This window comes from Diceros bicornis, chromosome 38 (assembly GCF_020826845.1).
Source record: "Diceros bicornis minor isolate mBicDic1 chromosome 38, mDicBic1.mat.cur, whole genome shotgun sequence".
NCBI classification, from domain to species: domain Eukaryota; kingdom Metazoa; phylum Chordata; class Mammalia; order Perissodactyla; family Rhinocerotidae; genus Diceros; species Diceros bicornis.
The window spans coordinates 14,526,491-14,552,145 of NC_080777.1; the positions used below are offsets into that span (position 1 = coordinate 14,526,491).

The 25,655-nt window shown below is 43.1% G+C and overlaps 1 protein-coding gene across 2 annotated transcripts in view; it reads right to left on the reverse strand.

Moving 5' to 3' along the window:
• Nucleotides 1-25,655, reverse strand: part of TGFB2 (transforming growth factor beta 2) — an 85,651-nt gene that overhangs the window by 21,018 nt on the left and 38,978 nt on the right. For both annotated transcript variants that reach the window (XM_058533690.1, XM_058533692.1), the window contains one exon: nt 12,165-12,328. In XM_058533690.1, the coding sequence (XP_058389673.1) occupies nt 12,165-12,328 (164 nt within the window). The remainder of the gene's footprint in view (nt 1-12,164; nt 12,329-25,655) is intronic.

Consider the following 25,655-nt stretch of genomic DNA (forward strand, 5'->3'; position numbering starts at 1 on the left):
TCACACAGCAGAGAACAAGATTGAACCGGGCTAAAGTCACATGAGTACAGGCAAGGAAAGAGAAACGTACAGAACAGCATTCGATGATAGAATCTGAAGAGAAACTAAGTCAAGACCATAAATCAAGTCAGTCTTTGGGGCTGAACCACACAGCCTAGTACTATGGATTTTGATAACTATCCAGTCATTTCTTGCCATGGGAGGCATGAGTCTCCTCAACAAAACTTTGTGCTCTCTGGGGCCATATCTTCTGATTTCTTATTTGATCTCCCTTTCCAATTCCACTCTGACTTAACACTAACACACACACACTTGGGGAACACACTTCCAACACCCTTTTCCTTCTTCCTGGCTACACATATGGCCTACACTATAATTTAAGTCCCTGCTTCTATTCAGCTGAGCATTTTTTTTTTTTTTTTTTTTTTTTTTTTTTGTGAGGAGATCAGCCCTGAGCTAACATCCGCCAATCCTCCTCTTTTTTTTGCTGAGGAAGACGGCCCTGGGCTAACATCGGTGCCCATCCTCCTCCACTTTATATGGGACGCCGCCACAGCATGGCTTACCAAGCAGTGCGTCGGTGCGCGCCCGGGATCCGAACCAGCGAACCCCGGGCCGCCGCAGCGGAGCGCGCGCACTTAACCGCTTGCGCCACCGGGCCGGCCCCTCAGCTGAGCATTTTAGTTTAGGGGGTGTGACTATAAAGTAATGAGTCTAAAAAAAAGTAATAATGAGCCTGGTTCTTCTACAAATATGCAGAGTTTATGTGTTACCCAAGAACATCTGTTTCATTAATTCATTATATAATTTTCTTTTTTTTTTCCCTACATGGTTATTATCTACTTAACCAGAATTAGCTCTGAATAAATAATAGAAAATGGCTGTGTGTGTGTATATATGTGTGCAAACAAATGTAGCTGAATTTCCAAATCCGGATAAATGAATGATGTTTCTCAAAAGAGTCCTTTCATGACATCACACATTTATTTCCACAACATTCCTTGTACCGGAATCTTATTTTGAAATTTTTCTTAAATTCATTTGAAAATATTTCTTGGGCACCCTCTATGCACCAGGCACTGTTCCAAGAATTTATCTCTAGAGGTGGAGATAAGACCATAAACAAGATATAAAGACAGAATAGAAGATGAAGTGTAGCAAAGGATGAAGAGTATGAGGAGAAACATACATTGGCGAAGGGAGATAGGAAGTGTTGGGAAGACAGACCCTGAGGTATTAGACAGGGCGGCCAGGAAGACCTCTCTGAGCAGGTGACATTCCAGGAAAGACCTAAAGGAATGAAGAGAGCAGAGCGAACCTTCTGGATAGTGGGAAAGAGCATTGTAGACAGAGGGAATAGAGGCCCTGGGAGGGAGTGAGCGCTGGATGTTGGAGGAGCAGCAAAGACGCCAGGATGGGAGAGCAGCCTGATGGGGAGTCACAGCTGGGGGGGGGGGGTGAGTGAGTAACAGGTGAGGGACAGCCTCATAAGGCACAATAAAGACTTTGGCTCCTATGCAGAGTGAGGTCAAGAAGCCACTGCAGGATTCTGAACAAGAGATTTTGATCCGACCAACATCTTAGCAGGGATCACTCTAATTGCTATATTGCAAACAGCCTCTAAGGGGGCCAGGGCAGAAAGAGCGAGACCAGCTAGGAGGTCATTGCAAAGGGCCAAGCAAGAGACAAGAATGGCCTGGACAAGGCTAGCAGCAGCAGAGATGTGAGGAGAAGTGGTTGGATTTTGGACCTATTTTTTTTTTTAATTGAGGTAACTGATTTACGATATTGTATAAATTTCACGTGTACATCATTATATTTCACCTTCTGTATAGACTACATCCAATGGAACAGAATCAAGAGCCCAGAAATAAACCAATACATCTGTATATGGCTAATTTTCCACAAGGGAGCCAAGAACATACAACGGAGAAAGCAAAGTCTCTTCAATAAACGGTGTTGAGAAAACTGGACAGCCACATGCACAGGAATGAAAGTAGACCACTACCTTACACTATACACAAAAATTAACTCAAAATGGATTAGAGACTTGAATGCAAGACCTGAAACCACAGAACTCCTAGGAGAAAACGTAGGCAGTATGCTCTTTGACATCAGTCTTACCAGTATCTTTTTGATTACGTCTCCCCAGGCAAGGGAAACAAAAGAAAAAATAAACAAATTGGACTACATCAAACTAAAAAGCTTCTGCCCAGCAAAGGAAACCATCAACAAAACGAAAAGACAACCTACCAATTGGGAGAAGATTTTTGCAAATCATATATCTGATAAGGGGTTAACATCCAAAATATATAAAGAACTCACACAACTCAACACCAAAAAGCAACCCAATTAAAAAATGGACAGAGGATCTGAACAGATATTTTTGAGATCTTTTAAAAACTGCCATCACATAGGAAAATCAACTTAATTACTTTTCATCTTCCTCTTCCCTAGAACTTTGGCAGTTTTGAAAAATCCAGACTACCTTTCAAAAACTCAGATTTGTCCACATTGAAGAAATTCTCAACTATATACTTACAGGTCCCACACACAGCTCTAGAACAGAAGTTCCAAAAACTATTCTGATCACTGCTGCTATCAGGAAATAAACATATATCCTTCTTTGGAACAATTTTTGCTCTGGTGGAAGTTATAGAAAAGTTGGCATATATTTACAATATGAAAAAAATGAAACTTTATTAAAATCAATCCAGGAAGCATATATCAAGCCTGTTTGTGTGGTGGTGAATCAGGGAGAGGTAGTAATGGGGCAAAGGATGAGGTAAAAAGGCACCCCCATTGGGGTCAGTCACTCTATAATCACTCTTCAAAAAAAAAAGCAAGACATATCACAGCCCCCAGCCCGCCATTGCTGTCCTTCCAGTTTTGATAAAGTGAACACACAGAGGCTAAAACCATGGCTGCTCCCCGTCACACTGCTCTGCTCCACTGATAACAGGAAATGGGTCAGACGAGACCTCGTCCAACCAGAGACGACTGACGTCACCACGGAGTAGTTTTATAATCACAAGCCAACTCTAGGGGAAATATAAACCATGTTCTAGATGACAAGCAAAACTTGATAATAATCCACTCCTTACGCATCGCATCCAACGTGCCAGACACTTTACATATGTCTTCTCCTCACAGTAACTCATTAGACAAGAACTGTTATCTCCATTTTACGATGAAAAACTGAGGCTCAGCGAGATGAGTGATTTGTGAGATCAGAAAGCTCATAAATAAAGAAGATGGAAGGTGAACCCAGGGCCAACTGGCTGGAAAGTTTCTCTTCTTTCCTGCTCTGAGCTGCTCATCAGCAGCCGAACGAGCCCACCACAAGCAGAGTGAGTTGAAACTATTATTTACGGAGGCCCTGAAGGAAACTCCTGGGACAGTCACTGCGAACCCAGATCCTGCAGCAACGGGGGCTAGGGTGAGTTTTCATTTTTTAATAGATTTTGAGCAGATCTTAAATTTAAAAGACTTTCTTATAAAAAATTCAAACTCAATGCTTTGGAAACTGTAATAATAATAGTGACCATCAAGTAGACCAATATTGTGCTAGAAGTTTCCATGCATTCTGTCTATGCCTTACAAAATCTTTGCCAAGTAGGTATTTTTATCCACATTTCACTGATGTGGAAATTGTCTCAGTGACGTGACTTCTTCAGACTCCCCAAGCGGGCAAAGCCACAACTTGAACCCACACTGGCCCAACCCCAAAGGCTGCATTCTTCCTACTATTCTGGAAAAGTGGCCAAGAGCATGGCCTCTGGGGCCAGACTTCCCAGGTTCAAATCCTGGCTCTGCCTCTTCCAGCTGCATGACCTGAGCAATTTCCTTAACTTCTCCGTGCCTCAGTTTCCTCATTTTTAAAATAAAGATAACAATAGCACCCCCCTCATAGGGTTATTATAAGGATTAAATGAATCAATCTATGTAAAGCAGTTAAAATCATGCCCAGCACACAGTAAGCACCATATGTGTTAGCGATAATTATCAACATTGTTACTGAGTCACGTTACAAAAAAGGAACCTAGAATTATTAGTTACTATTGCATGATTGTTAACATTTCTTTGACAACAGTGGGAAAGGACTACTATTCACGGTACTTTTGGGGTCCTGTCTGCTCACAAGGTTAGCAGACTCTGGGTAACGCTAGAACCTAATGCAAATGATAATGATCCGATTTCCTTAGGAGGCAAGCGTGTCATTCGATCAGTTTGAAAAAACCTGAGATATTAATAGCCTTGTGCAAACAAAGTGTTTATTGTACCTCACGGCTTTTTTCTAAAGTGGGTTACTATACTGTGCGTGTCTCCGACGTGGCGCCGGAGTTAGGATCAGTGTTAAAGGGATTGCATGCTGTAAAATTCTGTACAACAGGGGCATAGTATAACTTTTTTTTTCAGTAGCACTTTTTGCAAGTCTGATTTAACAGACAGTCAGTTTTTTTGTCTGACCTCTTTTTGTTTTACACACCCTTGGGCAATATGCGAAATGAAAGCTGAACTCTGTGTGTGTGGGGGGGGGGTGCGCATGCGCGCGCGCACATGCGCACGTGCATGTGTCTGGTGTTAAGAAAAGGGGGCAATTTCATTAACTCCATTAGTGCCATGCTCCCCGCAATGACAGGAACCTCACTCTTCATTTTGCAGTGTTACGGTCCCTTAAAAAGCCGGGCCTAGGCCACCGATCCTGAACTTTCACTGTAAAGCCTTAAGGGTGTACCTAGTTTAAAATCTTTTGCAGAGATGATATATATATAAAAAATGTCCATTAAAAGTGGCTGCTGATTCACTCCTCCCTACAAAAATCTTTATTTACTTATTTTCTTCCATAAGCATCAATTCACCCTTTCATCCTAAAATCTGAAAAATCATTTAACATTTACTACACAGCTTGAAGCCAAAACTAAACGGAAATAAATGACTTAGGATTTAGCCACTGTTTTATATATCCTTGCAACTGATCTCTAAGTGTGAGATTTCATGACATTTGACAAACTAAATGCAAATTCAACAAGGCCTTCAAACCCAAGTATTAAAGAAAGAGGTCAGAGAAAGCAGAATGATAGATTTTATTTTACTCTTCCTCATCAAAGTTCTGATAGAGTATTCTGTAGAGGGGGGAGTTCCCTTGTCAAGGCAAAGATGACTTCAACTCAAGCCAGATGCTCTATCTCTCTCTCTCTACAAAAATGAACAGTGCCATTGATCCTCCTAAGACCACAGTCAGGAAATCGAAGGTTCCTTTGAAATCCACTGAGCTTATTTCATCTCAGCACATTCATCTTCTACTGATCAAGAGGAACCCATCAGCAGACTATATTCTACCAAGCTACCTGGTACCAACATTTATGGCCTCACACCAGCCCCACGCAAGAATCTCACATTTTCCTCCTGATGCTTTATGATGTATGAATGCAGTGCGTCACATTGCCTCCCAGTGAGTTATTTTTGCATAATTTTATTAGTGATCTGAAGCTAATAAGTTAATCTTAAAAATAACCTGGCAACTGCTTTTGCAGATAACTTAGTAGAGGGCTCTTTCTTTTGGATGAATCAAAGACTGAGAAGATGAAATCTAAGAGAGGACAAGGAAGGAAAGGAACTGAGAGATGCCGCGTGCCCACCTTCCCTCTGGCAGTTATATACATTGTTTCATTTCACCCTCACAATAAACAGCAAATGAATCACAATTGTTAAGAAAACTTAGGTCACAATGCCCACACCATTGAACACTACACCATGCTACCTCATAAAGGGTGAATCATGGACACAGAAGTCATCAAATCCCAGGATGTTAGGGCAAACATTGTAACACAAGGAAGGTAGTTCTAACATACATAAAAGAAAATACTGTGCATACTAATTAACCAAACCTGCTCCTATCTCAATCTGGTGGATTCAGATATCCCTGCTATAAATATTGTTGGGCTCAAAGCAATCTCTTGATTCAGGCAGATGGCCCATCCCCTTGGAATTATGGGCCTGCTCACCCAAGGAGCCCAAACAAGATGGCAGGCTGCCCCCAAATTCTCAGAACTCCTTTTCTGGAACAAATGAGTTCTGGAGCATTTCTCTGGATTCTCCAGATTTTACTCTAAGAGTATCTCAGATATATCTCTATGAGGGGAAAGATCGTACTGTTGAGATACCATTCACATGTCTGTTCTTCTAGACACCAAGCAACTGGGAGGCAGAGGCTGAGTCTGATTTATCTCTAGTTAGCTGGCACCAATTATGGTGCCAACACCAGGATATGTCGTTCAGACTTCACTGACTACTACTCTACACAGTGGGTTAGTGTGGCCGATTAAAAATAGCTGCAACTTCTTTGACACTCCTCCCATCAAGAGATGGGGTCTCTTTCCCTTCTCTTTGAATCTGGGCTGGCCTGCAGCTGATTTGATCAATAGAATAAGGTGGAAGTGATGCTCTGCCAGTTCTGGGCCTAGTCTTTAAGAGGAATGGTGGCTTCTGCCTTGGCCACTTGGCCACTTGGCCACTGAGCCTTATGTAAGAAGCCTGACTACTCTTCTGGGAAGACTGCAGGGAGACACCCTGAGACTCCCTGGAGTGGAGGAGGGGTTCAGCCGAGCCCAGCCCACCAGTCATCCCATCCAAGCCCCAGGCATAAGAGCGAAATCATCATAGATCCTCCAGACAAGCCCAATTGCCATCTGCATACCATCAAGCCACTGCAGTCAAAGCTACACGGAACATAAGAACAGCCCAGCCCTGCCCAAGTCTCTGACTCCCCAAAATCGTGAGATGTAATAAAATGGTTGCTATTTGAGGCCACAAAACTTTGGAGTAGTTTGTTATTCAGTGAATCAATCATCAAAATAGTTACAAAGGTACAAATCTTATTATCCTAGATGTGGTAAAGTTTCAAATGAGCATTAAATGTGAAAAGGATATGAGTTGGTGAGAGGAAGCCAGAAATATCTGAGAGCTCCAAGGTCCTCTGAGGTTATCACATCTAAACCTAAGTATTCTTTGGTGATCTCATGGGGCCACGAGGTCATAGGTGCCCTTAAATAAGTTATTAATTTCTCAGAGCTTCATTTCCTCACCTGTAAAATTGAGGATTTACCCCATTCCAAGATGGTGGGTGCCTTTGTTCATGTTGGGGATATTCAGTTTGAAGAAGACTCCCCTTTCCTATTTTCTCCCTCTCATAACTCTAGGCATGATTTTAAATACAGGAGCAACTCAATCAAAGAAAGATGCATTCAAATTTCCAAATAGGCCGAGAGCTATACTAAATATTGCAGGTTTGAAGGCATTTCCAGAGCACTGGAGCACATCTGAGCATATTCCAATACATGCTGCCTTTGGCATAAAACTTTAAAAACATGGTAAGAGTCATTCTTATTTGGAAAAAGCTCAGTTTTTATCTTTTTTTCCTCCTTTTTCCTTTCATCTATCAGAGGGCTTTATACCTCTCATATTACCTCCAATATTGATGTACATTTGAAGTATACCATGATCACACCAGTATATGCTATATAGAGTCTGTTAACATAACAGAAGTCAGAGACAGCAGGAGAACAGTAAGGTTTTATTTTGCTACCATTCATCAAAGTTCTGACAGATTATTCCATAGAGAGGGGAGAGTAGTGAGAATCTTGAGTTCCCTTGCCAAGCTAAATGTGACTTCCACAGAAGCTTGGGTGTCCTAAGTCTCCCAGGCAGGGTGAATCAACAGATGCACAGCCCTGGACAAGACAAACTCTGAAATCGCTCACAGAAATGCGATCTTAGGTCCTTCCAGCCTGGTATTTTGATTCTAGAAAGAGTACCTATATACATTTTATGGGTCAGAATGACCCAAAAAGCTTGGGATATGCCTTAAATCTGTGATTCCCAGTGGAAAATGATCACATCTGAATTACAAGAAGAGCTTTTTCAAACCACATCTGTCCAGAGGCAATTTTTTTCCTCTCCAGGGAGAATCAGAAACTCCAGGAAGGGGAACATGGACAGTCCTTGCCAAAGCTCCCCGCCAGCTTTCATACTTGGGAAGCACCTGAACCCACATGTGAGCTTGCTTACACACACACACACACACACACACACACTCCCTGCTTCTAATCTATGTCCTGAGGAATCCTAATGAATCATCCATACAACCATCTAAACACCTCGAGAATCTATTCATAGTCATCCTACCTTCCTCTAGGGAGTAGAAAGTCAACTGTGTGTCAAGTAATACAGTAATCAAAGGGCATCCAGAAACTTCAGAGGCTTTGTTCTTCTGAAGAGTTGAGCTTTCCAAATAGCTGAAGATCTGCCCATTTAAGTACCAAGCCTTCTTTTTTTCCAGCAATTTTGGATACAAAACTGTCTAAAATTCACTGCATGAATTCAGCTTCCTGAACATAGTTTAGCCTCACCTTCACAATTCAAGGCTCTTGTTATAAGCATCCATTTCTGTACTGAGGCTAGAAGGGGGAGTTTATTACTGATGGCTGCAAAGACATCCAAATGGCAGCTGAAGGCAAGTGGAAAGTTGGAGAACAATAAGCCAAAAATGGGACTGCAAATAAAGAGGCCACAAGCAGATGTCACAAGGGTGCCAAGGAGACGAAGAGTGGGTTAACTATAAACAGGTTAAGATTTAGGAGAATTGCGCACGATAAGCATTGCATTCTGCAACTTGGTTTTCTGGGCTAGCATCACTGTGGGGCAGGGGCCAAAATCTCAAGTCAAAAGGGCCATCTGCAGCTGTCAGACTGTCTTCCTCCAGCCCTCCTCTTCCAATTCTGTGTTTCTCATTTCTTGTGGTCCTAGAGATAACCAATCTAGTCAGAAGTGGATAAAGGGCCAACGGCTGCCTTTCTGGTAAGTCAGCTGTGTGTGTGTTTTGTGTTCTGTTAGAGTGTCAGGGATCACTTTGACTTACTTCCTGGACCTTGGCTGTGTTTCAGGAGGTTAGATTGCTGCATAGCTGAGCTCCAGATAGATAAGGAGTTGTTATTCTTCCTTATTTTTCCTCTAAAACCATCTCCTTCCGGATTCCCGTGTTCAGTGACAGTGAACAAGCCCATGCTCATTTTCTCCATACTTTGAGCTTCTATCTTGGGCTGCATCTTTTCCAGTTGGCGGACTCTAATCTGTGTAGATCTTGTTGCTCCTGTCATGGGGCAGCCAGTGCTGCAGTAATCTCTGAGAAGGGACTCATCCACTAAGAACACACTAAGATCCTCTAAATTACCAGCCTCTAGGGACACATCCCCTCCCGGAAATGAGCTGGCCTCTGAGAGAAGGCATGTCACCAGTAATCCTGCTATCAGAGGCCACTCCTTAGAGCATAAGGTCAGGACAAAGAATAACAGTGATTTAGCAGCTTACATTACAGGCAACAAAACCTAAGAGACCTTGCCTTCCATGTACTGAAGTTGTGTAAGTGAAGCGGGACCAAGGACAACAATCTATGGTGTTGTCGTCCATCTAGAGAGACATGTAAGAGAGATTTAATTGAAAAAGAAGAAAAGGGGCATGCCCCGTGGCCTAGTGGTTAAGTTTGGTAGGCTCCACTTCAGCGGCCTAGGTTGGGTTCCTGGGTGTGGACCTGAACAACTCATCAGCAGCCATGCTGTGGTGGAGACCCACGTACAAAGTAGAGGAAGACTGGCACAGATGTCAGCTCAGGGCCACTCTTCCTCAACAAAAAGAGGAAGATTGGCAACAGATGTTAGTTCAGAGTGAATCTTCCTCAAAAAAAAAAAAAAAGAAGAAAAGAGAGGAGGTGTAATCATGTTTTTGTTTTTTTTGCATCGCTTTGTAATCTATCTGGCTACCTTTAATCCAGTTTCTTTTTCAGAGAACCCAGCCTTTGCTTTCCCTCCAAATATCACTCCACCCTCTGGCCGGCCTAGTTTCTCTTATTTTTCTTCTATTCTGGCTGATACTGAGGCAAAGAGGAAGGAAAAGATTTGCTATGAACAGCACGGTATGTGGTGCAGAGCAGGCACTTGGGAGTCAGAGCTGGAGTGGTGTCCCAGCCCTGCCACTTCCTAGCTGTGTGACCTTGGCCAAGTGACTTCATTTCTGTGTGATTCAGCATCTTTCTCTGTAAAATGGAGAAAGAATATAGTAGTAGAAAGAATACCTCAAATGGGTGAAGATGGTCAAAAGGTATAAACTGCCAGTTATTTGATGAATATGTCCTGGGGATGTGATGTACAGCATGGTGACTGTAGTTAACAATACTGTACTGTAGACCTGAAAGTTGCTCAGAAAGCAGATCTTAAAAGTTCTCATCACAAGGGAAGAAAATTGTAACTAAATGAGGTGATGGATGTTAACTAAACTTGCGGTGATCATTTCACAATATATACATATATCAAATCATTATATTGTACACCTTAAAGTAATACAATGTTATATGTCAATTATATCTCAATAAATACGGGAAAAAAGAGAAAACCTCATTGTGCAAACTTCAAAACACAGCTGTGAGTATTAACTGACAACACCTATGAAATGCTTAACAGAAGGTTTCGTGCACAGGAAGCCAACTCTGTCTGACACTCTACTCGGTGACGGGAAGCAATGGCTGGCCTGTCAGGCTCTGCACTGCTCTCAGTTGCTCTCAAAACACACTTTAAGATTTGAAGGTCTCTAAGGAGAGGTCCTTGAGGACTCATTTTAATAAATAAGAATTATTTTTCATAAACACACATGTAAACTAGTATTTGAAAACTGTTTTAAAAATTTTAAACTTATCCTCTGAGATCTCATATATGATGTTTATTTGTATAGTAATTCTCCATTTCATAAGAGGTTCCCACATGCAGAGGTCAATTCCTTTCTTTTCCTCCAATAAGTCCACTTTTTAGTCATATTGTCACATATGCCTACTCCTTAACACTGGGGTTCTCGGGGTCTGTTCTTAATCCTCTTTAGTTTCCCCCTACACGCCCTCCCAGGAGGGCAACCTTCTCCCAGTCTCTCCTCCCCTCCAGGCGCTGAGCACCATCTATCTGGTACTCTCAACAGGCCCCTTCAAGACTCTGTCTTTGCCTGGGCTGCTCCTTCTGCCAAGAATGACCATCCCTCACCCTGTTTAACAGACACCTCACAAGGCACCACTCAAATGTCAACTCCCTGGTGAAATCTTTCCAACTCCGCCCTCTCTGCTTGCACACACAATTCACAGGACACTACAATGCATGTGCAGGTCTGCCTCCCTCACCAGACTCAGGGCTTTTAGAGCAGTGCTTTACTGTGTAGAAGAATCCCCTGGAGATCTTGTTATGCATAAGATCTTTAAAGATGCATAAAGATCTTGGAGATCTTTAACGTGCATAAGAATCACCTGGAGATTCTGATTCATAAATCTGCGGTGGGGTCCGAGATTCTGCATTTCTCACAGCTCTTAGGGGTTACTGATGCTACTTGCCCTGTAGACTCCACTTGAGTAATAAGCTTTTAAGAACATCTCTGAAATCTCAGTAACTTGGCACTTCATCATCATCATCATCATCCCTTTGGACACAGCAGCCCAGCAACTGTACTTAGGGAGATGAAAGAGATGTCAGTGCTGCCTGAAATAATGGAGGACAGGGGTGGACAGAGGACATGTGTGTGTGTGAAGCAGCGGGGCGTGGATTGGAGAGAGTGGGTAGAGTCAGAGAGGAAAAGAAGACAGGATGAGGTTAGTGAAGAGAAAGGAGGTAGCAAAGAGAGGAAGAAAAAAGAGTGAAAGACAGGGAGAGAAGACAACAGGAAGAAAGAAGAGGAGAGAAAAGGAGAAAGGGTCAGCCATAGGATGAGAAAAGGAAGGTCAGCTGACTTCTCTCCTTAGCGTGGAATCAGGCCTACATTATCCGACTTTCCAGAATGGGGGGGTGGATTTCAGGACTAAAGCCCTCCCACAGGGGGCGGGGGGGGGGGTACTCCAGCCATTCAAGCCACAGAAAAAGTGCGCCCAGAACTTCAGCACTTCATTCTAAAGGTTCTTCCCTCCTGAGCGAGTGAGGAATGAGCTATCACTGTAACAGTAATAACAAATGAGGGCCTATATCATGATCATGAATGTACAGAATGGTTTACATCTGCACAGAAAATCTAAGACAGTAGAAAGTCTTTTATCATAAGACTTCAAACCGATTGTCCATTAAAACAACCCGAACAAAAGTTACCTGGTATAATTCAATCCGTTGTTCAGGCACTCTGGCTTTTGGGTTCTGTAAACGAAAGACTCTGAACTCTGCTTTCACCAAATTGGAAGCATTCTTCTCCATCGCTGAGACATCAAATCGGACAATTCTGAAGTAGGGTCTGTAGAAAGTGGGCGGGATGGCATCTGTAAAAAGTTAGGGCAATCATTGAAAATGATAAAATCCATTGTTCGCTTGTAAAGGACCACACAGCATGAGATAGTCTGAAGAAAACTATAAGGGAAATGTCTACAGAACGATTTGGTTTCCAATGGCCAATTTAATACCATTACGAATTTAACCAGAAAAAAAACAAACATGTGCATTTGATTACAAGAGTAACAGATTAAGAGAGATTAACAAACCACTTCCAACTCCATCTGAGGGCATGCCATTAACCCTATCCTTTGAAAGTTGACAGAGAGGTGGAAAATCCTAGATGGTTATGAATTGGAACAAGCTCATGACGGTTGATGCCTGGAGAAATCTGACGTGCCTGCACACACTTTAATCATATGGGCCAAGAAAATAGCTCCTAATGGCAAGCAGTTTGCCCATGTATTTTTTTTTTCCTTGAAATTTTGGCATTCAAATACTCTACTGTATCCAGGTTCATGTATTGCAGCATTTTTGGCCTCGATATTTTGGTTTTTCACACACGTCTGACCAAATACACCCTCTAATCAAGTTAGGGTGAGGAAATTTGAATAAAAAAACTATACCCACATACTGGCTACACCAGGTCCAGTCTTAAGATTCTTTATTCAGGATAATGTCTGTTGGTGGGAGGGAATCCTGGCTAATGAAGGGAAAGAATCAGCCCAAATTCCTTCAGTTCTGAGCCATGTAAAATACAGAGATGCAGGGGCTGGCCCGGTGATGTAGTCATTAAGTTTACGCGCTCTGCTTTGGCGGCCTGGGGTTTGCAGGCCCAGATCTTGGGTGCAAAACTACACAACACCCATCAAGCCATGCTGTGGCAGCATCCCACATACAAAACAGAGGAAGATTGGCACAGATGTTAGCTCAGCGACAGTCTTCCTCAAGCAAAAAAAGAATACAGAGATGCAGATAGTACACAACAATTTCACGCTCATGGGTTGCTAGAGTTTTGCTGTTATTTTGTGGTAATCTGTCATTGCCTTTGAATATACAACTTAGGCTACACCAAAACCAAAGCAGGTACTAATTCTACCCCCATGCTTCATATACAACATCCATTTATCGAGTACCTACACCTGGCAGGCCACTTGTTACAGGTATGTTTCTAGGATTCTCTTCCAAAGTCTCCTGCAAACTTACATTCATTATTCCAGAATTCTCCATCCAACTCTGGTGGCTCTATTACTTTCTACCCTCTCCTCAATTATGTAGCTTCACTACAACATAACCGTTGTTGATGGCTCTTTGCAAATGTTTTTATTACTTCTGAGTCATGTTTGTTTATTGTGTTTGCCCCCAGGAAATTTTAAATTCTTGAGGGCAGAGACCATATTTGCCAGGTCTTTCTTTTTCCCCACATCCCCAGGACAGGGCTCTGCACACATGGAGTTCACCAACTAGCCACTGTTTGCATAGTTGGTCATCAATGGGAGTCTTGAAAGACTCAGGCATCAGGCTATTGGCAAGACTAACTTATTAAATAAATGAGCCATCTTGCCGACCTTAAAATAGAAATAAATACCTTTCGTGATTTCTTGGGAAATCCATGCCCTGACGAATGCACTGAAAAAAACGCTGGGAACACAACAATATTTCCTCATCATTAGAGCTCTGCACTTTTCTGCTCCATAGAGGCTTTTCCCTGTCCCTTTCTCCATGTCCTGTGACTCTCAGAACGCAGCTCATGGGGAAGCCGTGAATTCCTAGCCATGCTCTGTTCCATGACTGCTTCATAAACCACTGTATGAATTGAGGCCTTGTAGCTCGTGACCTAGAAGCCTCAGAAACAAACAAACAACAACAACAAAAAAAAAACCCAAAAATCTAAAGCATCCAGGATTCGGAGAAAAGAAGGTATTCATGGGGACACAGTGATGGCCTGCTGCATGGCAACGGAGAAAGAGTTAGTGGACAGTTTTCAGGCGGGCCAACACTCACAGAAGCAGAAAGGTTTCTGGAGCCCCCTAGCATAGCAATTTGAAAAGGTAGCTGCTGAGAAGAAATTGATCTTTCTCTTCTCTGGAACACGCCCCCCCCCCCCCCCAGCTGATGGGACAGGCTGGTACCACCCTGACCAGCTCAGCTGAAAACAGGCTGGACGCCCAGGAGGAGAAGCCTAGGCAAAGCTGGGGCCGGGATCTCTAGCTTCGCACACTCTCTAGTTTGGCCAGAACCTTCCCCAGGCCTAGTGGCTGCATTCATCTTCGCATGGCCTCCCCATTAGACAGCAGAAGCTTCAAACACGCTTTGAAACAGCATCCTGAAAGAGCAAAGCTAATTCAGTGTGTTTCCTGTCATTAGGAAGAGTAAACATCTCGTTCATTTTCCCCCTTCCCCTCCAGTGGAACCCCTGCAGGCCTGTTCTACATCCACAAACACCCATCTTTCACACCCGGCCGCCTCAATCTTATCCTTCCATCAAGTTTGTAAATAAGTGCTCTTGAGATTTATTTTTATTCTCTTTTGTGTTTATTAAACTTTGACCAATTTTTTTCCCTTTCTGGTCTTCTGCCCATACACACTCTTTCTTTTTATGGCCGCTTCAGACCACGAGGTCAATTTTGTTTCTTCTTCTTCTAAGCAAATTGTCCAATGATCCTGTCCTAGGCTTTCGAGCTTTGAAGGGGCGTTTGCAAATATTTACAGGAGTAGCTTGATAGTTAAGTGCAGTTCTGCTCTGCTCCCTATACACTGGCAAACAGCCCTCCTCCCCTCTGGCTATTATAACCATTTCGGCTGTTTATATTTCAACTGCCTGATAACACAAATCCGCATTTTTGGTTCTTGTTTTATAAGTAGAAGCAGTTAATGTACGAGCAGCCCCCACCAGCGACTCTGCTTTGGTCTTGTAACCACAGTGAGGCGGTCAGGCCAGGAGGAAACACAGCCTTCCCCACATCTCTGCTCCAGCACACAGGAGCCGGAGCTCCCTCGATAAAGACTGTTGACCAAAGAACTCACTACCACTTCTAAGGGTCGGTCCCAGATGTCCCCTGCTGTCATCTGCTGTGGGTCACCAGCCCCCTGCCTGGCTGAGGAACTCGAGCGACTTGCCAAATGTTTATGCATTTGAGGAAAAAAAGAGTCACAGCAAATTGCTCTGGCCTAATCTGTGACCCTGCCCTTACCTCATAAAAGCTTTTGGATACATGGTGCAGGGAGGACCTAAAGAGGCCCAGCTACACCCAGCCGGAGGCGATGGGCTCGCGCCCTGGGCTCAGGGCGCCAGGGAGGCATGGTAGGTATTTAATGGCTTGTGCAGCTGATCCACCCACCTAGCCTTGGAGGGATGGATCTTTTTCCTCTGCTTTCTCCAAGAACTCATTTCCCTCTTTGGAATGGGAGTTCTCTCTGAAGTCCTCTGTAATTCCAATGTCAGTTCCTATCCTATCGCCAGGTGGTCAGGTTCTCGTATTTGATCTTTGCCAACTTACCCACACTCGCAGCCTGGCTGGCTCTTTCCTCTCGATTTCTGACCCACTTTTTTTGGTTCAATCCAATTGATTTTCCTTCAACCCTTTGGATTTCCAACCACCAGGCTGATTCTGCTCCTCCTCCCATGCTTTCGCATGTGCCTTTCTCTCAGGGAAAATCTTGCACAAAGGAGATTCCAGAACGTCATCAAGTGAGTGGTATTCCCCTCACTTCAACCCTGGCCACACAACCCTGCTGAATCAAACTTTGGGGAATGGACAGAAGAAAAGAAATGAGGAAAGCTAACTAGTTATTAATTTACCAAGTAACAGTGTACAGAAAGCCTAGCTCCAAAGCTGTTCTAAATAATTTATTAGCTCATTGTATATTATTTTCTCCCTATGTAAACACCTGGAGCTCAGGAATCTTTATTTATAGTTCTGTGGTTCTCCGCAGCCCAGGGCTGGCTTCATGGGCATGTGACCACACAGATACACAGGGTCCTTACGCTCACAGAAGCCTCACATTTGAGTTTAAAGCTCTATGGTCGCCATCTTGAAATCCTTAATCATTTCATCTTTGAATTTAGGCTTCCTAAGTGAAGTCTGATGGGACAATGGAGCATGCGCAGGGGGCATGGAGCCTCGGCTCCTGTGTTGACCCACCTCCCATTACCTGCGGGCCTTCCTAGGATTGGCTCTCAGCCCCCTGCCCCTCCATTCTGGTGCCCCAGCCTCACCTGGGAGAGTGGGGGTCAGGCACACACACCTGAACCATCTCAGGGGAGGGCATGGCTATCCCCACCCAAGGCTGGCAGTGCTGCAGCACATTCAGAGGGCAACTCAGTGGGAGCCTGCCTCTCTCCCGCTCTTGATCCAGGGACCAAGCACATCCTAGTGCAGAGGCTGCAATCCTATGGGTTGGAGTGATGGTTCCATGGCAAGGGAGACGCCAGGTTCAGCGTGGCATCAAGTCTGGTGGCTGGTGGCAGAGGGAACCCAGCAGCTGGTGGGCTACACACTTCAAGTTATAAGGCAAGGCCCCAGATGTCTGTGAGAGTCTACTCCCACTCTGGGAGTATCCTCTTACCCAGGGGAACACAACATTAAAGAGCACATCAAAAACACTGTGACAGGTCAAGAGAGAGAGACCATGGAACAAAAGATAAAGTTTCATATTTTATAATCTTCAACAGTACATTTTTCCTGCTTTTTAAACAAGAGGCCCCACATTTTCATTTTGAAAAAGAGTCCCACAAATTTTGTAGCTAACTCTGCCACAGTCATACATAGTTATAGGATCTTAATGCAGTGAGGGACCTTTAAGGCCATCTGAATTTTAATCCCAAATCAACTAGTCCTAGCTATGTGGCAACAGGGACATTATTTGGCTTTTCTGAGCTTGTTTCCTCATCTATATTGAGGTAAATAATTTCCTACCTCATATGTATTGAATTGTGTTGTCAGGACTACATAAGCAAGCAGATGGAACGTTTGAGCCCTGGGTTTAGCACAAATTTCCCCTCAGAAAGGTCTCTTCCTGTCCCCCTTCCCATCCTGCAACAAAGCTGCCAAGTGGTCCTTGGACCTTCCTTGAATGTCCCTAGGGAAAGAGAACTGTCTTACTGCCTAACTTAATTAGCAGAGGAGACGAGAAGGCGCAGAAACAGCTAAGTGTACTGGGGCAGTTTATAAACAACTCTATATACTCTAATTCCTCTCCCCTGCAGAGAGGAATTATAGTCACCAAAGTTCTCACAGATTCCCCACCACCATCCTATAATATTGCACCTGTTTTACTAAACCCTAACCATCAGAAGGATGACAAGAGAATTGTACCTTCCCACCAAACATCTCTGCATCAAGCAATTCCACCTCCTGCTAAGATGCTTATATTAGGACTACTCAAACAAAAAACTAAAGAAAGGTCCTACAACATCGCCAATATAAGATGAGCTCTGATAGAGAGTGTAGATTTGGGGCCTGGAAGAAATCCTCCAGGGATGTCCAGAACTCAGTATTTAGGGAGGCAATGTTTCAATCATCTACCTGTTGTTTATTCCCTACTCGGTTGCTTATACCACAAACTTGGCAGAAAAAAAAGTGTGGGACAGATGTTGGAATTTTGGGTCAAGGATCTCTGAGTACTTGTTGTCTCTGCTAAAGCAGTGGTTCCCAAGGTGTGGTCCTGGACCATAGCATCTGCCTCACTTGGGAACCTGTGATAGCTGCAAACCATCCAGTGGAGTCTGATGCCCCATCAAAGTGTGAGAACCACTGTGCTAAAAGGGACTGGTTGACCCACAGCTGGTAAGACTAGTGCTATTTAACATAACAAGCAGATTAGCAGAAGCCAGGAAATAAGAAGAAAGAGACCTTAGTTTCTAACAGCAGCTTTCTTGGAGTCAGCATTGACCAGAAACCCCAAGGGAAACTGGGCTCTGGTCTCAGTGTCCTTGAGGAATTTCCAGGATAAGCCAGGTCTGTAGTTTAAAGCGAAAGGCAGAAGTTGTGAGTATGAAAGGGATTGTTAGAGACCTGGACATTGTTTGTCTTCCTGCCTGAGGCACTCACCATGTACCTGAACTTCAAATACAGCTAGGGGAAAATACAACTTTTCCCTTCTAGGGGAAATGTTGCAAGAGGCTTTATAAAGCAATCTAGGCTCCTGTTGATGAGCGAGGATGTATAGATCCTATATAGCAGGGTTTCTCAAAGAGTAGGCAGGGGGCAGGGCCCAGTGGTCTGCATTTTAACAAACTCCTTGGGTGAGTCTCACGTGCCCTCAAGTTTGAGAAGCACTGACATAAACCATGGAAGAAAAGAAATCTATAGGGACAGAAAGACAAAGGAGCATCTATGACCGACTTTATTTTTTGAAAGCAATGATCACCTTCTAACAGGCTATACAATTGACTTATTTACTTAGTTTATTGTTCATTATTGTCCGTCTCTTGCTGCTAGAATGTCAACTCCATAGAGGGATCTTTGTCTGTTTTGTTCAATGAAGTATCTAAAGTATCTAGGAAATTACACAGAACACGGTAGTAGCTCAATAAATATTTTTGAATACTTTAAAACAAAGACAAAGGAGCATCTACACTTTTGATCAGGTGTCATACCCAGAAAAAAGTGTAAGACAGAGAAAAAAAGAAATTTCAGCAACCCAAGAGCTCTGAGGCTCTTATAATGGAAAAAAAAATTTCACAGTGATTTGCATTAATTATCTATCTTGACTGCACATTTCAAACTCAAGAACTTTGAAAATACTGATGTCTGGGTCCCAGTCCCTGCGAGTCTGTTTAATTGGACTGGGGTGGACTTATCTAAGCTCTTCAGATGATTCTCATGCACAGGCAGGATGGAGAACCCCTCAAGGAAAGGAAGCTTGAAGAAAAGACAACTTAGAGACATCAAATACCTTAAGACAGTTCAAATATTTCAAGGTCTTGCATATGGAAAGTTCTTACTTTCCATAGAGCCAGAGAGTCTTATTTTGGTTCAATATATAAAGAATTTTCCAATAATTTAGAAGAGTTAAAAAAAAAAAGAAGGAATGCACTGTCCTTCAAGGTTGGGGGTTGGGAGTGCTCACCTCATTAGATGAATTCATGTAGTTGAGAGATGCACCTTGTCCCAAAAGATGCAGTGGGGTGTCCTGAATCTGGTGGCAGGTTAAGCTAGATGGCCACCCAGCTCACTTGCAGCTCTTCTATTACATCATTCTCGTTTTGATGTTCTCGATGGAGGGAGCCTCCAAAAAATTGTTTTTCTCCCATAAATTCTATGTTAGATGACTGTCACTCACCACCCACATCGGAATCACCTGGGGGAATTGTTAATATTCTCATTACCTGGCTCCATCCCAGTCTACTGGGTGACTCCCAGGAGATTCTGTTTTACGCTCAGATTTACTAACTTCTGCCCTAGACTATGGTCTAACCACAATAAACTTGGCTAGGCTTCCCTTCCCACTACTTAGTGTCATGAACTAGTTAGGGATGAATAAAATATGGTCACCCTAAAAAGAATGGCCTGGTCTCACTGCAGACTCAGAATTCTACTCCATGACCCCTCCCATTTTATAAGACCTTTACATACTTCATTTCTGCAAAGATGTTTTTAATCTCCAGTTCACAGATCAAGAAATTAAGAGTAAGGAAAGTGAAATAATTTTTAGCTAAGGTCAAGGTGAGGCTGGCCTTTCAATCAAAAGCTCTGGCTTTTCACTTCACTGTCCTGCCTTCTGCAGGAGCCCCTTGAGCTGAAGGCATGAACACTACCCCAGACAGAAGAACCAACATCTACAGTGGAGTGTTGTCACAAAAATGGGCACAAAGAAGTGGCCCTTCCTCAACTACAGATCAACTTGACCTTGCAATAAAGCTCAAGAAACATTAATGCAAGGCCCAGTATTTTCACTGATATTCCTTAAAAAAGATGGTCCTGATTTGGAGATCTTGGGGCTTGCTCAATGTGAAAGTACCCCCATAGGAGGCACCATGCTAATACCAGTGTTGCCCAGGATCCTTTTGACCCCCCATTCAGACATACCTAGTGCCCCCAGCTCCAGTGGCACCCACTGGCTCTTATCCCCAAGCTCCTCGAATGAGCAGAACAAACTCCTCATTCTCCTTTCCAGAAATGACTGCACTTTTCCTGCAGCTCTGCATAATTGGCATGGACTTTTGACATCCTTAATGAGTGCAGTGGCCCCTCATTCCTGACATCCCCAGCTTTGAGGGAAGTAGTTGGGGTTCATTAGACACCCCCCAGAGTGCAGCAAGACAAGTAACCCACCGAATGGCTGGAGGGCAATCAACTAGCTTCTATTTGTGTGTGCAGAGACACCGCTAGCAAGAAATCAAGACAATTGTGTTTTGGGGTTTTCTGAAATTTGTCTTGGCACACTGGATACGGATTTTATTTCACTACCACATCCCAAACACCGCTGACATTCAAGTCACAGCAATTTAACACAAAATGACTGAGGAATAAACAGTGCATCAGCAGTGGGTTCTGATTTTCTCTCTGGCCATCCCTTCTATTAAATGTAACCCAGCACCAGAGCATCTGCGATTTACAGTGGGAGTCTCCAAGAGGGGGACGGTGTCAAACTTGACGCGCTGTTGGCAAGTGTGAGTCTAATTGTGTCAGCATCAGCTTATGTGTTTGGCCTTTGTCTAACTGCTATTTGAGACTGTGCGTACTCTCAGCATGAGTGTTTGGGCCTCTTCTTACACAGGGCAAAAAAGAGCAAAATAACAGTGGTGCTGGCCCAAGGTGGTTGGTTTTCTTGAACTGTGACACACGAGGCTTCTAGTTTCCATCCAAACTCCAAAGTTTCCATCACTGTCATAAAACCCCACCTACAGGGAGATACCTATTTCGTTTCAATTCTTCTACATTTCTCACCATGCTCTAGACTGTGTAGGCAAATTGTGTAGGGTGTGCTGGGTTTGAGCAGTAAAATGTTTGGTTGCAGAAAGAGGCAGGCCAATTATTGCTACCAACAGGCCAATGGCTAACTTTAGAGGAGGGTCAGAGACAATGAGGGTGAGGAGAGCACGTGGACCCACTTCTGCAGGCGGGTAGACAATGACTGTGACATATCCCTTTGAATGGTCTCACAGTGGCAGGCTGTCCTCACGGCTGGAACAGGCAATTGAAGCTTCTCTTCTCTGCCATGTCTCATTCTTTAAAGTACATAAAGCTCTCTTGATTTTTGTTTTTTTTTTTTTTTCTTTTTCTCTCTCCCTTCTTATCCTCTCCCCTTCTTTTCTCCATTTTCTTTCTCTCCTCTTTTTCTTACTTCACTTCAATCTGTGCTTTTTTTCTCTATGATATCCCAGGGGCAAAATAGTCATGATTTTCATCCACTAATGGTGTTTAGAGAGGACAATGACTCCACGATACAGACATCCATACAACTATTCTAGAATTCAGCAATAGTTCCCAACAAGGTCAACAGAAAGGAGGCAATATGCCTTGATTCCACTAATGAATTAAACTCGGAATTTTAGGATATCATCCTTAATCTCTTAATAGATTAGAAGCACACTTCATTTTTAATCTCTTTTTACAGATTGAGTAAACTCTTTCTAGAATTACACCAAACATGGGCAAAACAAGGATTAAAATGCACAACCTTGGATATGCTTGCTCATCCCTGAAAAGAGAGCATTCTTATCCCAGAACAAACAAATTCAACATTCTCCTTTCCAGAAACTACTGCAATTTCCCTGCAGCTCTGTAGTGATTGGTGTGGACCTTTGACATGCTTAATGGGTGTGGTGGCTCCTTAGTAGCCGTAAAATCTTTCTCTAATCTTTCTAAAATTATAGCAGTGATGCATATAATGGCCAATGCTATCTTGCACTGTGAGCTTTTCTCTGTGTACTTTGTAAGCTTCTTGCTTGTGGCCTAATTTCTTTGTAAGGCAATCACTTAATTACTTGGAGGCACTGTGCCGAGTTGTTGCTCTGCCCTAAAGCTAAGCTAATAAGTGGCAGGGCACACCCAGCTAGAATTGCAAGCTATTTACCAATTTAACCAAGTGGCATGGGCTTTTATTACTAACGTTATTAAATTCATGACTCGGGAATGAGTAAATATGAAAAGGAATACATGGTCTGGATTATCCAGTTTGAGAAAAGGAATGCACATATAGCCAACGTTCACTCTCTCTGAAACTCTTCCTTGCACTCAGAAATGAGAGCGCAGAAAGGGACTGCCCAGCACCTATTGTGTGCTCTCTCTGTGTTATTAGTACCTAATTCCTTTTACTGTAGTTTTCTCTGCAATAAGACAAGACAGGACAGTCTCTGCCAGAACTCCTTCAGGGAAAGGAAATTCAGAACTCAGGTAGATGGCCCACTCCAGTCCCTGACAGCTCCAACTGGACACAAGTTCGTCCCTATCTTGGGTTCAGATCTGCTTATCTACCCAATGGGTCTAGTTCTGCCACACAAGATGATTTGTTCCCTTTCCACTTGACCCTACTTAGAAAACTTCAAGCCAGTTCTCTTGTTCCCCACTCCTATCTCTCCTCTTTTCTAAGCAAACATTTCTACTTCCTTTCATTATTTTTGATGAAAGCCACTTAGCTTTTGTGGATGTTCTCCTCTTTGCTCCAACCTTAAAACTGGACCCTTCAATTTGAACATAATTCTCAATGTGGAGTAGAGTAGAACTATCACCTTCCTTCTTGTGGAATTTACACTTTTATTAATGCATCCCAACAGGGAATTGTTCTCTCTCTTTTTTAACCTTTGCACCCATATCATATTTTCCATGTGTTTTGAATGCATAATACATTACACGTCTTAGGTCTTTTCCATACAAACTATTTTACAGATGTCATTATCCAATGTTTTATATCCTGAGGTTTTTTTGTGCAAATTTTATAATATACTCCTATCCAATGTATACTTATTTGACTTCATTTCTCATTTCAAATATGTTGAGATGGATTTGAAGTCCAATTTGGTATAAACTTGTGCCTTCATTTATAAATGATACTGCAGAGGACAATCTTAGAGTCAGAAAGATCCTTAGAGTCTATTTCATTCAATTTCTTAGATTCACAGATCATGAACAAAATTTTTACGATTTGTTTAGGTGAATACAGACCTGAATCCATACTAGAACTTCTTCCTTCTAGGTGCTTTCACTATACCAGGCACCACCACTGTGTCGCCGGGGACAGCCAAGTCTACGGGAAGGGGGCCCCTGGAGCTGGGCAGTCACACACTACTGCCACAATGAGGTTTCTGGTTTGCCCAGGGGCACATCTTCTTCAAGGCTGGTCAGCAGGCTAGCTGTGTCCTACTGAGAATCACCAAGAAAAATAGTGAACAGGACAGGGCTGAGGAAGGTTCCAGAACCCACCTCACCTCAGAATGCCCATCCTCTATTAATCAACACTCTGAGGGTTACTTCCAAATATGCTTCCTTGAAAAGCTGAATGGAAGGTCTAAATCGTTCTTTGTGCCAAATGCTAGCCCTGAATCTCGAATATAAAGATGGTAGGGAGTAAGAATTGCTTGGAAGGAATTTTTGGTTATCAGATATCCTTATTAGCACTTCAGTAGATGGCCATTCAGTACCTTACAAAGAATATTCGAGTTTCAAAGGATGGTGATTTCAGAGTTGGTAGATGTAGTTATTAAGGGTGTGTACTCTTCCTCCATCCTGTTTGTACTGGCAACACAGCTATGGGCAATTAAGATATGGGAACATACAGGAATTATAGGAATTCAGATGAACTGTGGCATGAACGAGTTCTGGAATGGAGCCGCGAGTGTTATGCTTGTTTTAAGAAATCATGTTCATTTGGGTGCTAAGGAGGTTTCTGTTTAAGATCAGGCCACCATTTGTGAAAGGAAAAAGAAAGAACAGTCTTTAAAGTAAGAATCTCCATTGCAGACCTAGACCACAGCTAAGTACTTTTTAAAATGTTTGAGTATGTGTTATTTTTATTTCATTATCTGAGAGCAAGCCACATAGTTTCGCTTCAATCTCATGATTTCGTAGAGAGGTTATAAAATGTACAAATTTTAATCCGCTCTTAGGGACACTGGGAGAGAAAACTGACTAACCAATTGCAGTCAGGATGTCCAAAAAGTTAATCCCACTAGACCCAATTTATTGTATACCCCAGCAAAGATGGAAGGCACTGTAATTTTGAGAATGGAAGGAGAATTCTTAAGAAAAAAATGAGTTTCTACTCTTGAGGAAAGCTTAAGCTCTCTTACAGCTCTTTCTATTTTCTTTAGAAGCCTTCAGAAGTCTTTCTGACAGGGGTCAAAACTCAGGTGGTCTCTGAAGCTTTCTCTGCTCTCTTTTCTCACAGGTGCTTACGTCGATGGGATAGGACTGGTGCCTTTATTTAGTCCCAAGTCAATGGCTCTCCTCCACTTTTTAAAAAGCATTTACTAAGTCCCCTTTAAAGAAGAGCTCTTTGAATAAAGCCAGGGCTTCTTAAATGTGTGAAGGTTAGAGCAAATAGAATTTCCTGGCACCAGAGTGGTGAATACACACACACATAACCAGAATAAAATAAGAAGCAAACTAAGGTCCAGAGATGGAAATTTACACAAAGCAAGCACAGGGCATCCCTGCATGTCACCCCAAAGTCAGAGGAGTAACTTTTACTACATCAGGGTGTGTGCGCTATGTCATTAAAGACATCTATTTCTTGTCATATTACATTGGTTTCATTAGACTATTTTTTATTGAGATATAATTGACACATAATATTATGTTAGTTTCAAGTGTATCTCTTTTTAAAGGATAGACAACATATCTGAAAGATTCCCCTGTGTCAGAAAAGTGAGAAAATAGCCATTTCCATAATTTCATCTAAATAAGTTAATTTAGCTTTTGTGTGTGTGAGTGGCTGAGAGGTTACCATTGAAGAACACACGCATTGTACAACAGAGCACCACGTGATATGGCATGGGTCCATTTACTCCCAGAGGAGTCTTGACCAGGGACACTTGGTAACTCCTCTCAGTTCTGTCCAGTGCTCTTAAACTCCCCGAGGAGTTTGCTTCAGCAGGAGCCATTGTGTCACTGCATGGCTGTGGCACTGGATTAGGGATCACTGAGGGTGGGAAAAGGTAGGCCCACATCTATTTCACCTCATTGGTGAGTTCCCTTATAGACTCTCCTGACCAGGCTGTACACTGGACCAGCGCTGGGAGCACCGGTACTGGGAGGACCGGCACTGGGAGGATTGGCACAGGGAGCGTTGGCACTGGGAGGATTGGCACAGGGAGGACAGGCACTGGGAGGATCAGTACTGGGAGGACAGGCACTGGGAGGACCGGCAATGAGAGGATCGGTACTGGGAGGATGGACACTGGGAGCATGGGCACTGGGAGTATGGGCACTG